Source organism: Hylaeus anthracinus, unplaced genomic scaffold (genome assembly GCF_026225885.1).
Source record: "Hylaeus anthracinus isolate JK02 unplaced genomic scaffold, UHH_iyHylAnth1.0_haploid 0, whole genome shotgun sequence".
Classification (NCBI taxonomy): domain Eukaryota; kingdom Metazoa; phylum Arthropoda; class Insecta; order Hymenoptera; family Colletidae; genus Hylaeus; species Hylaeus anthracinus.
In genome coordinates, this window is record NW_026533254.1 from 42264 (window position 1) to 61231 (window position 18968).

Genomic DNA, 18968 nt, shown 5'->3' on the forward strand with positions numbered 1-18968 from the left:
ATTTAGAAGTATAACATAAAAGTAATGCGAGTAATCATATGAAACTAAGTGAAAAATAAAAGTACTAATATTACATGGATGTTGTAATAACTTTGTACTTCTAATACGTACCATTTTGTTATTTTATTTATAATCAACGTGGTTACACTTAGATTATCTACAATTGAAGTATGTACAATTTGTCAAATTACATTGTAATTTCTTGATTAATAATTCAAACATTTTGGTTGTACCTATACTGTGATGTTACTGTGACGCTGTGCGCAATAAATTGAATTGACGTGTGACGCTGCGCGTGGTGTCGGTTACTATTAGTACAACCTAGTGTACAATATAGGAAACAGCGTCGTCGCCATGTTCTTGGTATGCACATTTGCGGACGCTAATTTCGCCAAGTGACGCACGCTACTGGTGTACTTATACCTTCGACCATACACGCATGGACTGCTCAAGCTATAGTGTAGTCCGTAACCAACATCTCCCATGCCAAAGTTACGAGTAACCAGTTGTGCGCAAGCGCTACAGTCAATGGCCGAGAGCAATGGGGAAAGGCGCGAATTGAAATTTTGGACGGTTTACCGAACTACTCTTCGACCATTGGTCAAAGCTGCAGTCAGCCTGTCATCAAGATGGAATTTGTGCTATAGTTTTCGAATTTGACGCATGCGCATTAGCGTCATGTCTCACTTTTGGTATGAAGATGTTGGTTACGCTCTGCTCAGTGTATAAAGAGAAGGCTTGAGCAGTCCATGTATACAGGGTGTCCCAAAAATGTTGTAACACCTTGAAAGGGGTGGTTCGGGAGGTGATTTGAAACAAATTTTTCCTTAGCGAAAATGTTGTCCGAGGCTTCGTTGAGGAGATATTAACGGAAAACACTGACCAATCAGAGCGCGAGTATACTGGTGGAGCTCGTGCTCTGATTGGTCCAACATTTTTGGGACACCCTGTATATTAAAATTGCAATAAACGAATAATTTTTCACAAAAATACAAATGTATTTTGTGAAAAGTTGACGCTTCGACACCTTTTTGAATTTCAGTGTTTGTTTGATCATTGTGAAATATTAGACCGTCCTAAAAGTTTCTTTATTAATAAATAATACATACTCAATATTTTATGTTTTATGTTACACTATTGAATTGTGTACCATCCATTTTGCTCTATTACTGTTATAACATCAACTCCTAAGAAATAAGGTTGTTTATTTATACATTAATGTGTAAATGACATAAATTTGCAGGCATTCAAAGAAGCAGATCATTCTAAGCGAACACATCTACATATTCAAAAAACTCGCCTCTATCTTTTAAGACTACATGAACTGTCCAGCGTTTTTAGTTTGCAAATAGTATTACATTTTCTCTCAAAAGCAACCGATTGGACGAAACTTCGAGTTTTTCGAAAACTGGGGGCGATGGAGCAATTTGGCTTTCAGATTCGTATTCAGGACGAGGAACGTTATAAGAATCACACAATGGATTTGAAAAACCTAAAAAAAAGTTTAAATTTTGTTGGATAATGTAATTAATATCAGGTGAAGATTAATCAATTCAGATTCATTTTCTTTCAGATTCGTATTTAGGATGAAGAACGCTATAAGAATCACCCACTGGGTATCACAGAACAAAATTCGTGATGGACAGTGTTATTATTGTATTTTTTTTCATTTTCTCTTAATTTGTTGTTACTTCGACGAAAAATATTTAGAAAAGTAATGTGTCCAATGAAAAATCAAAACTCCTGAAACTATTCGTTTGGGTGTATAAAAAGGTGTTGCTGATTGAACGATGGTGCTGGTGTCGAATATTTCTAGGTACGGCACTGACGAGTCCAAGCAGGTGAGAGATAACAGCTCGAAGGCGAAAAATCATGCAAACGTTAGGGTACTGATACTTTCTCGCCCTGCTTGGTTTAAAAACAGACTCGATACTTTTGCTGGTTGGTTTCATCCTCGAATAAATCAATTGAATTCAATTTTTTCCCTAGCAAAAATAAGCAAAATTTTATTTGAACAATACGCGATGGATAAAACTAACATTTAGCCATTTATTCGATGCAGAGATTAAAATTTTGTTTGATCATTGTGAAATATTAGACTGTCGCAAAAGTTTCTTTATTAATAAATAATACATACTCAATATTTTATGTTTTATGTGTTACATTATTGAATTGTGTACCATCCATTTTGCTCTATTACTGTTATAACATTAACTCCTAAGAAATAAGGTTCTTTATTTATGCATTAATTTGTAAATGACATAAATACATTATTATATAAACATTACCATATAGAACAATTTAGTGTAAATCGCTAAAAGAAACCATTGGGACAACCTAATGCTTAATTTTATTATTCCAAGTATGTTATTCGATTTTAGATTAGAATTTTACTCATCTCCTAGTCCAGCAGTTCTGTTTCAATGAAGGAATTTTTAATTCAATAAATTAATATTTAAAATTAATTATTTTTAATTAAATAGTAAACAAGAAATACACAGATCACTTTTTTCTAAAGCCTTGATGGTTATTTACATCCATTAAGTTTAATCACAATTTTTGCTCATTTTTGGCATCTTCCTTTTAAAATTCGTAAAATTTCGTGGGAGGGAAAACTTTTGTTCACTCTTCTTAAATATCCGGACACATATTGTACTTTCACTGGAACATGATCTCGTTTTTTTTGCTGGTAATGTATGTCATGAAAGGAATGCATTGTAATATCTTTCTCATTTCTCTTACGATTGTGGCTATGTATATTACGAACCTGCATTTTATCATATTTTTCCGTTTCACAAAATTGAACTATTTATGACAAAGTTTATATAAATAAATAAAAATTACAGTACCCATTTATAACCGGAAAATAGCAATTGTAAAAATTACTTCAAATCGTTTATATTCTTATTCAAGATTAATAACAAAAACAATGTTTCACGCTAAATTTAATCTTTCTCGAAACAAAAATGTCTTAATCGTCAAAAGATAAAGAAACATGAAGTTGAACTTCGAACTTTTAATGCATAAAATGTACAAATCTTGTAAATTTATTAACAGAAATCCGTCAAAAGCGATTAAAAATTCCTTTCAAAATATGTATGAGATCATTTTCAATTCTTAATTGATGATTAATTGCATTAGAACATGTATTGTCATTCAAAACAATATAATAATTGCTCAATCAAATTATTCTTCCAACAACTTTTGTTTTTACGCAGTAAATTAAAATAAAGCGCATGATAAAATAAATGTGACATTAACAGCTCATAAACACACGTCTATATGCATACAAATACGACATAGAGCACATTAATGAGTAATTTAATTAGTTGACTCTCACGTTAATTACCGCAAATTTATCCAAAACATTTCCTGGAGCCTGAGTCCAGCGAGCAACGAGGAAAATAAAGGAAATTTGTTAGAATTCTAGACTACATTCTTCTTTTTCAGTTTTATTAATTAATAAGTTATACGTTAAGATTAATATATATTATGTTAAAAATGTTTTTCGTAAGTAAGTTAACGTCGGTTTGTTAGTTACAAAAAATGCAAACAACTGTTGGATAAAATGGGAGGAGATAAAAGGGAAGGAAGGGCGACATTACACCTAACCCCCAGAATAAAATTTCTCTTTGTTCATTAACTTTAAATACGAGTTAATTTTACACTGTTCTAATTTTTAAATTAACAAAACTCTTGTGAATTATTAAAAAATTGCAGATTATATGCATTTATGATACAAGAGAATATATGAGGAAAAAAAGATACAAGTGAAAAGGTATATTAGGATAGTCCTTGGTTTAATAATTTTTTGAATCTATGACCTCCCCGCCCGCAATCAATATCTTGCAAATATTTAAAAAAAATTCCTCTCTTACTTTTTGAAGTTGGAGTTTTTTATATATTTCAAAAATCATTAAAATAAGGACCACCCTAAGGTATACACAGAGTGTCCCAAAAATGTTGGAGGTCCTTGAAAGGGATGGTTCGGGAGGTGATTTGAAACAACTTTTTCCTTAGCGAAAATGTTGTCCGAGGCTTTGTTGAGAAAATATTAACGGAAAACACTGACCAATCAGAGCGCGAGTATGCTGGTGGAACGCTCGCGGTAGGCGTGGGCTACGCGCTAGGCGGCCGCGCTCATATGCTACCGCTGGCGCTCCACCGGCATACGCGCGCTCTGATTGGTCAGTGTTTTCCGTTAATATTTCCTCAACGAAGCCTCGGACAACATTTTCGTTAAGGAAAAAGTTGTTTCAAATCACCTTCCGAACCACCACCCCTTTCAAGGTGTTACAACATTTTTGGGACACCCTTATATACTTGTGCATAACGAAATATTAACCTCTTGTGGGACAAATTTTAAATGGATTATTTTTGTTCTACTCGGATACGCGCAAAACCGAAACAATTTTTAGTATACAAAATTTACTGTCTCATTTCAAGGTGGTATATGTTTCGATTTTAAAAAGTATCGTGATTATAAATAATGGCAATTTTAATATAAAAGTAAACGTTCATGTATGTGTCAATATTCCTCAAGAAGTTAATATTATATTAATTAATAAATTATATTCTACATATTTTCCGTATGCTTTCCACATTAATGTATGTCATGATTGCATTAAATCCCTCCAGTTTAACTATTATTTATTCCTCTACCTAATCAACTCTGGAAATCTTTTACCTACATATCATTAAAAATAAACTGAATAAATTTGCATTGAAACATTTTCCTCAAATTCCAAACGATTTTTCACGGAAAAAAATCAGGGGGCGGGGGAACAGGTATACATTCTTTTTCTTTGAAGAACAAATACAATTACTGTAAACACCTTTTACAAAGAATATTCATTAAGCGAATAACTATACGTGGTAAACAGAAACGCTACGTAAACTCCCACGTGCACATAATAATCGAGGAAATGAACGAAATTGTTAAAAAAAAGTTTCCAAAGCCCTGTAGGACGAAAACGACTAACGGGGGACCAAGCGGTAGAAAAATAGGAAAACGAAGGAGAATGTAAAAGAAAAAGAAGACGAAGAAGAAGGAGAAGGAGAAGGAGAAGAAGAAGAAGATAGCAGATAGCAGATAGCAGATTGATAGCGTACATATCGCGTGAGCGGAATGTTGTTCATTTTGTTGTTGACTTACTATGATTAACGCCGGACTTGGTGTCTAGATGTGTCGTGGCCGTCGAAAGTCAGCACCGGGAATAAAACAAGTTGCAAAATTAAATTCACGGGTCCAATTCTCATTCGATAATTAGATTTCTTATGTTGCTTATCGTTAAAAGCCTTTCATTTTCCACCAATCGCACGCGTCGAAATCATGTAACAATTAATTAGGATAAAAATCTGACAATTAGTAACGAAGTTTCTTGTTGTATTTTTATACGTATTTAAGATTATTAAGAATATGTGAATTATTTGGAATTCTCTAACGATAAAGTTTCGATGTTAATTATTATTCGTGAATGAAAAATGTTCTTTAGACAATTTCTATTAAACGCATCTGTTTTACAACAGTGGATTTTAATTGAAATATTTATAGTTATTATATAGGGTGTTGCAAAAATGTTGGAAGTCCTTGAAAGGGGTGGTTCGGGAGGTGATTTGAAACAACTTTTTCCTTAGCGAAAATGTCGTCCGAGGCTGCGTTGAGTAGATATTAACAGAAAACCCCGACCAACCAGAGCGCGCGTGATAGCGTATGAGCGCAGACGCCTAACGCGTAGCCTACGCTACCGCAGGCGCTCCACCGGCATACTCGCGCTCTGATTGGTCGGGGTTTTCTGTTAATATCTACTCAACGCAGCCTCGGACGACATTTTCGTTAAGGAAAAAGTTGTTTCAAATCACCTCCCGAACCACTCCTTTCAAGGTGTTACAGCATTTTTGGGACACCCTGTATTAGTCTCAATCTGATGGACACTATAACTTATCTGTATATGCGAAGTTCGGTAGTCCACAAATTTTGCTTATTGTTGGAAAAAGTTGTTTCAAATCACCTCCCGAACCACCCTTTTCAAGGACCTCCAATATTTTTAGGACACCCTGTATTAAGCTGGCGTAGTCATATGAAAAGCCAATGCCAAATTAACACGATATTTTTTTGCTATTTATTTGCCAAAGATTTAATTGTTTCGCTCCAGCCGTCTTCGAGAAACAATAGCTATGCTAGCGTATTCCTAAGCATTTAGTATTACATATTTGTAATACAACAACACGGATTTCATTTCGAACATTCGATGTGACTTTCTCACGAAATCGTTTGGTTTCATTTAATCAAGATTCCTGAATTGAATGTAATTTCGAATCTTAATAATAAACACAAGTTATTATCACCCATTCAAGCAGATTGTCATTCTTCGTTGAAATTTGCATTTCTTTGCATTCAAGGTCATCCCAATGTCACAGTACACTAGGTCGTTGAATTCGTTTTGATACGGACTATAATACTGTTTGAATCGAAAATACAAAGTGCCATTTAAAAAAATAAAGGCGACCTTGACGATACTAAACAAAAAATTGTCTCGAACTTTTTTTATTGCAATGTGTATCCAATCGAAAACTGATCAACATTTGTTTAAAATATTTTTCTCAGATTATCACAAGTCTTATGAAAAATTATGAAATGTGGGACACCCTGTATAAAATGACATCGATTACAATTAATTTATTATTGGAACGGAATTTTAAACAATAAGTAATTAAACATCGAACTTTATTTACTTATTAAATATTTAAAATTTAAATAACTACGACATCATTCTGATAACTAAACTGCGGATCTTTATGCGTTTATGGGAAACTTGAATGCCCAAGAAACTACAAAATGCAAATAATATGCAAGAATATAAAAAAGATTGAAAGTATAGTTTATGTTATAATATTTGCAGAATAAAATAAATTTCTATTTAGGTTCAATTTTTGTAGGCACGTTCGCGAAGATTTTATTTTGCATAAAGATCCGCAATCTACTGATGACATAACAATGTAATCGGAAAACTTGATTACCAAACAAACAGAGCCTTTAATTTAATAAATAAACCTAATCTCACTAACATGTATCTACGATAGATTTAAAACCAATAGTCGAATCTGAACGAACAATTTATTTTTGTACTTCCGAACGATGATCCTTATCGTTTAAATAACTTCGCAAGTATGCAATAATATTTATAATTATGAATCGCACGAAGAGTGATCGACGTTGATTTTTCTCTATATAAGATCACGAGTTTCGAGGCGTATGGTGAGTCAGAAGTCCGGCGAGAATGATTTAAAGCCGAGTTAGGCCCATAAGTGGATCGTTTCACTGAAAAAGGAAAGATCCTTCGAGAGCCAGTGATCTACGATGGCCTATCGTGATCTATCGCGGATCGGGAGAACAGTCTTCTCAGTATTTGATCGTTCAATTTCGCAAACAATTCACACAGCTGTTGCGCAGTCAACGTTTAATTTACGCAATTATTATTTCGATTCAACCGCGGTAACACGATCTTAATGTAAAACGTTTCCTTCGGTTAACGAGTAATTTAAAATGTCAATTTGCCTAGTGATTAACTTGCAATGGAACGCGTTACGCATCTTATGTTACACATAGTAACTTTTACGCGGCGTGACTGTTATGATTTAACATTGGATGATCACTGTTAACAGGTTATTTTCAATCTTTTTGTGTTTTAGATGTTTCAGATGTTTCGAACTTTATAGAACAGGTTGTATTTATTTAATTGATATTGCTCGATTAATTGTAATTTCAAGTAAGACCGAGATGATTAATTATTTGACATTTAATAACAGTTTGTTACTATTCAATAACATGTAATAATACTTTTTTTTAAATCTACAAGAACTAAATGCATTTATTTTGTTGATATTGCTCGATAAATAGTAATATCAATTAAGAACGAGATAATTAATTTAACTGTTTGACATGTAATCACGTGTTTGTTAACATTTAATTGTGTGTAATAATATGATTTTCAAACTTACAAGAATCGTATGCATTTTATGGAAATATAGCTGTCACAAAATTTTCCTTATTCTCTTGAATACACTCAGATGCAGAAAAAAAAGTGGAATGCGATAAATTTTACGTAACAGAGTAATCGACTATGAATAATTGACAGCTGAGCTTGTTTTCGTAAATTTTCTCCTTTGTAGGCACTTGTGTTAGTTAGTGAGTTGTATTCAAAGTTATAAAGTCTATATAAAAAATTGGAAAAATTTGGTTTTTAGAAATTTAAGGTATTTGAGACTCCTGCTTTCTTCTTTCAAAATCCATCATCTTAAAATTTCAATAGAATATAGCATAACTAATTTCACGTACTATTTACAGCAACACGAATTGCATTAGCGAAATAAATGACTAAAATTACAATTATGAGTATGAATAAATTTTGATAGTAAAATAAACACTTTCTAAAATGAAAAATAAAGGATCGTTTAAGAAACTTAAAAACGAGAAGACTGAGGCCAACAGTTTAGACAATGAGACATTTTATTTAATTTTTAATACTTTTTTTGTATCTGTGAAAATATCGATTTTCATATACATATATCCACAGTCTAGTCATGAATATTATTGATTAACAATTATGTAATTTTAACATTCTTTACTTTATTTAAATTAAAGTAGGCTATGTAAATGATTAATTATCTACGTGTAAAGAATTCTTCTAAATCTCATAGCTCTACTGTATAATTATTTAATACTATGCGTTACTCAAATATTTTATTTAATAAATTTCATGAAATCTTTTGTTTCTTAGTACCTCTAACAATTTCATTGTCTACTGTAAATGCCTATTTAAATAAAATAATTAAAATATTCTGCAGCATGTTATCATTCAATGCTAAGATTCATCCCTCCAAAATATTATAAAATAGCCTACTTTTACTATCTTTTTATTAAATATGTAACACCTTAGAGCCTAAAAGAATTAGTAAGTCCAATTTCAAACATAGTAACGGGGCCAAAGTGGTTCGTCCAAAATTCGTCCAAAATCCCGACATAGTCATCGATTTCAAGAGGCTTTCACACGGTGAGTCACATGGGAAATAAGGTGACACATGTCTGAGCGTTTCTTCCGATAGGCCTGAATATTTGAGATTTTTTGAAGTAGTGGTCATCAACCTTGAATGGTACAGTCTGTACCCAGCGGAGTTGAGCAAGGTTAATTCCTTGTAAAGAATACAAAATAATGAGTGAATTACAGAGATTGTTTTTTATATACCCTATGATGTTCGTTCTACCAACTGTTTCTGTTTAAAATATTTATATATCTTATTTTGTTTTACTCCTTATCCTATATATTTTATATACAATAAAAAGTAATTGTATAAGCTGGGTAAAAAAATATATAAATACATAGAGTATATATATAATATATATATAAAATATATAATGATGATGGCCGTAATTCATACTTTTATATATTTTATAAATATATAAAAGTATGAATTACGCCTATCACCAAAAAATCTCCTAATGTAATAAACAATGATTTCAATAATCAATAACGTAAAAAATATATTCGCTAATATTATAAACAAACGAAATATCCGGATCTTCTTTTTAAGCATTTTTTGGATAGTAATTTATCCTCTTTTACGTCCTCAAACTTTATCTGAACACGGAAATTGAGGTTGGACTTCCGTTCTTAGTTATCATTATCGCACACTATCTGTAATGAAATGTGCAGAGCCTTTGCACAAAATTGTAAGACATTCACGATAACCGAGGGCGAATTTTGATGTTAATATATCTCGCCAAACGTGGTTATCAAAAATCAAATTTGTTACTGATGTAAGCGGTAAAACTGTTTCTTTATTCAACCGTGAATAACATTTCTTAAGAACTCGATTCGAGTCATAAGATAATTTTCAACTCTCTTTTTTGAAGTCTTCTCTGAAGACTTTTTTTTCTTTAAATTTTCACGAAATTTATAAAGCACCATGCACAGAAAAGGAAGAGAAAAAGTATTTACAAAAACTCTCATGCGTCGGATAAAATTTACAAGTTATTTGTAATCCGATGTGCGATCAATTATTTATAAAGAAATAATTATGTATGTTTCGCTAACCAACAAATGTTCCTGGTACACAGAGCTGTAAAGTAATGATTATTTTGGAATTTATTACAATTTGGAACAATTACTTTGGAATTAAAAAGTAATTATTTAAGTAATTGTTGATTACTTTTTTTTTAGTAATTATGCAATACCTTATTCTTAATTACTGAGTAATTCAATTACTTTTTAATAATTACTTATAACTGCCCAGATAGTAATTAAAAGGCGTCTTAAATCTAAAGTAGTTAAGTATACCTAAAGGTAATTAAAAAGTAATTATAACTACTTTTTTAATTACTGTCAAGTAATTGCAGTTACATGGACAGTAATTGTTAAAACTAATGATTACTGACCTCTAATTACTTTTCGGTGGCAAAAGTAATTCAAAGTAATTACAAATCATTGGAAGACAGTAATCACTACTTTTATCAATTACTATCGATATCACTGCAATTAATTGAAAGTAATTGAAAAAGTAGTTATAATTTTACTTTTTTATTACTTTTAGGTATTTTTGACTACTTTAGATTTGAGACGCCTTTTAATTACTTTGTGGGCCGTTATAAGTAATTATTAAGTAATGCATGGTATTACTGATAGTAATTAAGTAATTGGAAATAGCATTACATGCGACAAAGTAATTGTAATGGCAATTATTCAATTACTTGGTCAAGTAATCGTTTTGTAATTGTAATTAAGAATTTACATCTCTGCTGGTACATAATAACGGGCTAGTACAATAAACAGCGATACAATAAACTTATGTTTTATAATTGAAGTACTACATAACAGAATTCATTATATACAGGGTAGTCCACTTGAATCAGACCATCTGAATATTTCTTCCGAGTGTGTTAATATGAATATTTAATTTGATAGTATTAATAATTTTAATGTTAACTACCTAATAAAATATTGTATTATATTTAGAAAGAAACATGTGTTTATGAACAAAAAGAAAAAAGACTTTAAAAACTCCAAAAAAAAAGAAGGCACTCAAGAAAAATAATTTGTTGCAACGCATCGATAATCTCGCAACATTCAAATTGCATATTAAATATTTGTTTGCATCATCATTAGACTGCGGATTTTATGCATTTATGATGTACAATAATATAGAAAACATACCTAAAATATACATAATGTATATTGAATATATTCTACAATTAATATAATAATACTGTTATTTCATTTTGCATAAGTGCACATACCTTTTATTATACATATTCGGCATATGTGTTTATTACATTAGTTCACATCATAAATGCATGTAATTCCTAGTTTAATCATCACAATTGGAGGTCATATACATGTATAGTGAACCACCCTGTATAAGTCTAGAAAAAGAGACTCAGGAAAGAGATTACAGATGGTGTTCACCTAAAATATCTGACATATAATAAACATTGGAATGGAGGAAATACAACTTTCATTCCGTGTAAGTGCTCGTTACAAAAATTTATTAATTATGAGAAAAGTGAATGATGCACGCATCCAAACATATTCAACTTTAGTGCAGATGTATAAGTCGAATAAACAAGAGTTTCCACGCGTATAATTTATATTATCAAATTGATTAAATAATAATTTAACCTGTCAAATTAATTATTATCATACATTTAATTATTTCTTTACTTGATTCTAAAAGCAATTGCGATTACAGTTAGGTGCGTAAGAAGAATTCTTCCAGAATAATTACACTTTTAATTTCGAGGGCGAAAAGTGGAAGCATGAAAAAAAGTGAACGTAACCAATTAAATCATTTTTACTAGCTAACTGCTTCGAGATCAAGATCTTTTCCGCTCATTTCCAATAATCCATATTTCTTTGCAGACTACACTGAATATACTTACAATATAAACAAATTTTTGTTTACAGAACCTCTTGTACTCTTAGATCAATGTTTATAAACATAGCGATTAGTCTATTTTATTAGGGAAATTAGCTGGTGTTTTAAAATGTACGAAAATGTTTATGCAAAAGAGATTTATAGTAGCCAAATTTATGATTTAAAATTTATAATTTATAATTTATAATTTAAATTTTAGATTCTAATTTTAAATGATAATAATAATTGAAACTTTATGATTATTATTTATGTGCACATAAATTGTAACAAACCGTGACAAATCTAAAGAATCTTTAAATTATAAATTTTACTACAGATATCTTATAGAGAAAAGGTGAATTGTCTATTGCTTTGTATACCTACGTAAAGATTTATATTTACTTGAGTATGTTGCACCGTTCTATTGATTCACGAATGCATGAATTCAATAAGTCTTAATTAAACAGGAAAGAAAATCACTGCAAATAGAAATATTTGAATACTTTTGAAAATCGAAGAGTGGAGAATGAATAATGTGCAACATTTTAAACTACCAGAAACGGTACGTACCATGAAAAATATGAAAAAAAGAAAGAATATATTTCTGATTACAATACGATACAAGAAAATTTAAATATCCATGTAGGAATAAAATCTCCGTCCAATTGATATTATGTTTAAACATAGTAGTGAGGAATGGAAGCATTTAAGTTATCAACTTACCGCGTTGGATTTTGGTTTCGAAGCAGCGACGTACGCCAAATATTGGATAACTTTTTTCGTGTTTTCAGTTTTGCCAGCGCCAGATTCGCCGGTGCATAGAATCGACTGGTCCTCGCGGTCTGGAAATGAAATAACAAAAACAGAAGTTAATGGATGAAATATAAGTATTTGTATCCTTATAATACTATTTGTCTGTGGATATTTATGTAGGTGTGACAAGTGTGAACATACAAAAATATACAAAGATGTAGACAAATGCATAAATATGTTAAATATAAAAAATATAATACAACATATAGGAGACAAAACATACTTTAATTTACTTTTCTGTTCTTCATCTGTGTATAGAGAAGTATGAATTTGCATAAACATCCACAGTCTACTTATAATAAACGTTTACAATAAAAGTTAAAACAAGTAAATAAAAGAAGTCTGAACTAAATAATTAAGCCTACGTTTGTTATTTATTATTGAATTTTAGTTATAAAATTAAATTACTGTTAACAATCACTAGCATTTCAACTTTGGCAACATTAACAATTCATTTAATTCCCATTATGTATTACAAGTCAATGAATTTTTGTGTTTGAAATTTTAATTAAAGATCACTTCGTTGAAAAGAAGAAATAGTTAAGCTTTAACTGGAACGCTAGTGGAAATAAATAATTATGATCCATAATTCCAAAGAAAATCCTGGTACCTGTTAATTTATTTAATCTAATAAATACTTTTTATACCATAATCGCATTAAAATTTACTTTATTTGTATCTTCTAGAGTATTTATTTAAAATCTTCTCTTATACTATATTTCCTGTCATTTTGTTCCAAATTTTTGTGTACAATTTTTAGCCAAATACATATTTTTAATCACTGGGAACATTATATTATAAGAGCAATTTCGATTTTTGCGCTCCATCCCTTAAGGGACTTCTCTCTAGGTCAGGCATGCACAAAACCCCCGTCGGCGGGCGCATGCTCGTCTGGCTTCAAGGTCAGAATACCTTCAGCGGCAGAGTGGGAAAAAGGTCAAAGTAGCGGACAGCAAGTTAGACATAGTGGGAAGCAAGTTAGAGGAGTGGTGACGGTGCATTGTGTGTGTAATACACAGATACAGGGAGTCACAGCGAGGAATAGCGGCGGCAACTGCTGGTTTTTGTCTATAAGCAGTAAATTCTATCTTGTATTTTCAAACTGGTATGCATTAGTTACAGAAAGCTTTAAAAAAATATATATATATATATATATATGAATATGTATATTATATCGTACAATATAAATATTGTAGCGACAAACTCGAAATGAATTAACCACGAATCCGTATTAGGAATTATTGTATAAGTCTCATGAAAATTAAGGGACCCGTGAGGCTATTGGAAGTAAGCTTGTAGTTGTGGCAGGCGCCCCCACTCTTAGAGTCACAGTGTATCGGATCAGTGAAGAGTGAGGACCCAGCGCCCGCCATTCACTGAGGAGTGGGGGCCCAACGCCCGCGGGTGTGTTCTGTGGCGCCCGCGGGCGCACTTTCTGTGCATGCCTGCTCTAGGTACAAATGCAAGTTTTGTCTCGTAACTTGCAATTGCACCAAGAGGGAAGTCCCTTAAGGGACGGAGCGCAAAAATCGAAGTTGCTCTTATACGATAGCGGATAATTAGCGCATAATTCCTACATGTTTTTCTGTAAATATTGCTTATCATTAATATGATTGGCAGTCTACTCAACCCCCCCCCCCACCCCATTTCAATAAATTTGTTTGCATTAAACGAAGCAAAGCAAAATTTTTTTCTTACGGATTTGAAGAGCGCATAAATAGCGCATTATTACGTAATTTTGTCCTTAAATTTTGTGTAAGTGGGGGGGGGGGCTAGATAGATAGACGTGAGCATAAGCTCTTGCTATCGGTTTCAATAGGCAGAATTGAACATAGCTTCTATGACTTGCCAATCAAACTGAGACTTTTCCGCTGAAAATCAGTAAATTTCGAAGCGTTCTATCTTGACAACTAATAGAAATCGGATAAATCCATTAAGGTTCAATGAATTCGTTTTGAAAAGCACTATCGCATGATTCCCTCAAAAATATATAGTTCCATTTAAAAAACAAAACTTCACCATCATATTTTTTAAATTAATAATATTAAAAAAATTTCGTTTACGCTACAATATAGAGCCTATTGTATCCTACAATTTACATACAAACAATTTTTTCGTATCATCAATAGTTATGGAGATATGCGTTTATTACACTTTAACATGGACACCCTGTATACATATATTTATGATGAAACATTAAATTGGGACATGAAATCTATATTTTGATGGGACAAATTTCTTCAACGGACATAGAGAGTATAAATATTGGGTATGTTTAGTTACACGTAAAAAGTCTAAAATGAAATTAAAATCGTGTGAAACGATAACAATGCTAATTAATCAAAAATGTCATGATAAATTTATGATTGAATAAACAGACGGTTCAATTACCTTGAAGCATAGAACGATATGCGGTGTCTGTGATGGCAAAAACGTGGGGTGGAACCTCGTGTCTCTTGATACCCTTGTACCTCTCCATTATCTTCTCCGTGTAAATTGGCAGCCTCTTGTATGGATTAACAACCACACAGAACAACCCCGAGTACGTCTGGAATCATACAAGCAAATCGACGAATAAATAAAACCGTGAAAAGAAAATCGATAACGACACGGCGGTGACACTTTTTTTTTAAACCATTTCAAAAAATCATAGCACAAAGTTCACATATAAATGTATATATAATACAAACAAAATTTCTTAAAATAAAAGTAAAAAAAAAAAATGAAATTTTTTCGTAAATATTCTTATAACATAAAATTCTTCATAAAAATTCTTAAAAAGAAATATTGTTAAAACTTTCTAAGATTCAATTAAAATCATTATAAATCTAATAAAAATGAGTCATTATAAGCGAAATTGGACATGTTTTAGAGTAACATCTCAGATTTGGACGAAATTTGAATATGTTGTAGTCTTTAGTGATCTTTGAACGTATCTCAAAAGATTTTGACAAATTTTGAAAAAATTTATTATTTATATTTATGTTATTTTTTATTATTATTACTATTGTTATTGCAACGTTCCTATTCTTTGATGTAACTGGGCGAGGAAATTACCGAGCGCGATGGAACCTTCCACATATAATGTCAGATGATTAATAATGTTCCCATTTAGAAAAGTTATGAATTTCTTAATGTTTATAACAATTGTTACTGCAAAATTCCTATTCTTTGATGTAACTCGGCAAAGAATTAACCGATTGCGATGGAGCATTTCATGATAGATGAATTAGTGATGTTCCCATTTGCAAAAATTTATGGACACTTTCATTGTTTAAAACCATTTGTTGGTGGAAAATTGCTATGCTCTGGTTTAGCTCGACAAAGAATTTACCAAACGCAATCAATACTTTCATATTTAGTTGCACATGTATTCCTGATAATTCCATTTGCAACTATACAGAGTGTCCCAAAAATGTTGCAGGTCCTTGAATGGGGTGTTTCGGGAGGTGATTTGAAACAACTGTCTCCTTAGCGAAAATGTTGTCCGAGGCTTCGTTAAGGAGATATTAACAGAAAACACTGACCAATCAAAGCGCGAGGATGCTGGTGGAGCAGCCGCGCTCTGATTGGTCAGTGTTTTCCGTTAATATCTCCTCAACGAAGCCTTGGACAATATTTTCGCTAAGGAAAAGATGTTTCAAACCACCTCCCGAACCACCTCTTTCAAGGTGTTACAACATTTTTGGGACACCTTGTATTCAGAAAAGTAAAATCCACCATCATCAATTCTAACTTTATTTGTTTATAACTTTATAATAAAACATTTCTGACTAAACTTGAAATAACATTTTTTTACTTATTTCCATTTGTAGAATATGCTCCCCAGGTTTGACCATTAAAACTAGGGACACCCTGTATAGAATAAGAATAGTATTCCAAGTGAGTGAAACCGTGAGCCACAGTTAGTCTATAAATATTTGTTGATACTAATTAAGTCTTGCAGTTTCTCATTAACATACGAGAAGAAAACTGCTAATTGGGAGTTAATTATAGCATTTCAAGGCAAATGAACGTACAGTATTGCAAAATTCACATATTTCCTCGTATAATAACGTTCTTTTGTAAAATTGTAACTTCCTGGCTGGCCGTGAACTGATAGACGATCCCAAGAAAATGCCCAGATTAATGAGCTAATGACTCACGATATGGCAAATATCTTGTAAGTTACAGCTGAATAATGTTAGTGTAAGGACTGGCAAACATTTTTTCAAATAAGTCAAACAAATCAAACGTTTCAGTACATTTTGCACGTGCTGATAAACGCACAAGTATTATCTACGTAAAAATTCTCTCTCGCACTTTTTAAAGCAGGGTGTACGAGTATTCTTACTATATATTAGTTTTCTAGCCAATCCTAGTTTCTACTTTTCCTTATTCTATATCATTATTTTATTTTCAAGGTTGGGTTAATAGTAGCATATACCTTTGCACAGATGTTATATTTATTTTTACTTGTATGCATGAATTTCCTTTTTTTCTTCACTACATACTGAATTTAAATGTAATAGAAATCCATTTTTTATTTAACCAATTATTATTTTCTTAAATTCAATTTGTATTTATCCTATCGTTGTTTAAATTTAATTTGATTTTAGATTTACGATAAACAATACGTTTTTAAACATTACGTACATAAGTAAAATCGGTAATGAATTTAAGAATTATATCGAATACATTATAATGATAAATATTCAATTACAAAAAAGGAATACAACTACACGACTTTATTTAATATAAAACTTTACCTGGCTTTGTCGTAGTTTGATTGCAGTATTTATTATAGTACTTTGTGAACAAGGCAGTTATCGTAAATGTTATAATATGCACAGTAGGCGCGATTTGCTACACACCAGTTTTCCTTTAACACCAATAATTTCATTAATTAATACACGACCACGCTGCACAGAGTAAACGAATAATTGTGAGCAGCAAAAGATCGATTTGTTTTGTTTCATTTCACATTATGTTCTAGATTGAATATGGATAGAATTTTATTTAAATAATAGATAACAAATAGAAACTTCTATTAGTGATTTATTTAGAATTTATGTAACGTGAAACTTACTTTAGTTGAAAAATTCAGCCTGCTATTTTTATTGAAGAAATAACTAATCCAAAATGAATTCTGAATGAATATTTCACTTTTGAACAATTTTACTAACCAATTCCCTGAATGTAGCATTTATTTTGTCCGTATAATTGAGATTGTTATTTTTACAGAGAAGATAATTCATCATAAGCTACTTATCTATTATTTGAAATTTTCTATCTTGATGATTGTTGTGCCCATCTGTATTCTGAATACAATGTGCACTATGAAAGTAAAACTTATTTATGTCTACAATCTAGATTGTCATTTTTATAGAAAAAGGAATTTGTCTACACTTGTTTATCTATTATTCGAAATGTTGAATCATTATTTCAATTATTATTTGTATCATATTATTTGGAATCTCTATACCAGATGCAATGGGCATTATAAAAGTGTACCTATTTACATCCAATGCATTAATAATATACATTCTCGTTTCTACAGAAACAAAATTCTTCAAGACATGTTTATTTATTATATTAAATGTTGAATTATTATTTGAAATCTCTAATATCGGACACAATGTGCGCAATTTAAAAAAAAGTGCAAGATCCTAAGGAGGATTCCTGTCAAAGCTGGATCATAGTATACGACACACTTATGGTTTAAATCTTTTCTTTCAAGTTCGTTGAATAATTTACGAGTTGAACGGAAGGAGAAGTCGATGGTATGCGTCACCGTCCAAGAAAGATGAGCAAGCAGATCGGTTTACAGTCTTACATTTAACACAAATTCATAGCGATGTGTAACCACGAAAAAATGTCGAGTAGGAAACGAGCGACGACAATATTTCGAATTGTTTCTGCAGTTCATTGTTCAATTAAATGCCTCTACAGCTGGTCGATCGAACTACCAACATCTATCGAGATGTATCTTTCTATTTTAATTATGACAATACAAAATTGGTATGTTTCGATGACGACATTATACGAGGTTTTCGATAAGAAGTCTCAGAAATATTACTTTTCACTGTTTCGATTCTAAAATGAATATGGTATATTGAAAAAAAAATATATATATGTCGAATTGAGTAACCTCCTCCTTTTCGAAGTCGATTAAAAATAAAAATAATAGCATAGATATTGTATATACGTTCCAATTATAAAATTAATAAAAGGTCGAAGCAATAGTTCGAGTAATAAAATATACA

At 31.4% G+C, this 18968-nt stretch overlaps 1 protein-coding gene across 6 annotated transcripts in view; it reads right to left on the reverse strand.

Moving 5' to 3' along the window:
- Positions 1-18968, reverse strand: part of LOC128894856 (myosin heavy chain, non-muscle) — a 75486-nt gene that overhangs the window by 18217 nt on the left and 38301 nt on the right. For 2 of the 6 annotated variants that reach the window (XM_054157175.1, XM_054157004.1), the window contains exons 2-5: positions 15115-15271; positions 12634-12752; positions 5156-5179; positions 3350-3379 (exon numbers count right to left, since the gene is read on the reverse strand). In XM_054157175.1, the coding sequence (XP_054013150.1) occupies positions 3350-3379; positions 5156-5179; positions 12634-12752; positions 15115-15271 (330 nt within the window). Of the gene's footprint in view, positions 1-3340; positions 3380-5155; positions 5180-12633; positions 12753-15114; positions 15272-18968 lie in introns of all 6 variants that reach the window. The other 4 variants (XM_054157092.1, XM_054156914.1, XM_054157335.1 and 1 more) reach the window with 2 other exon arrangements.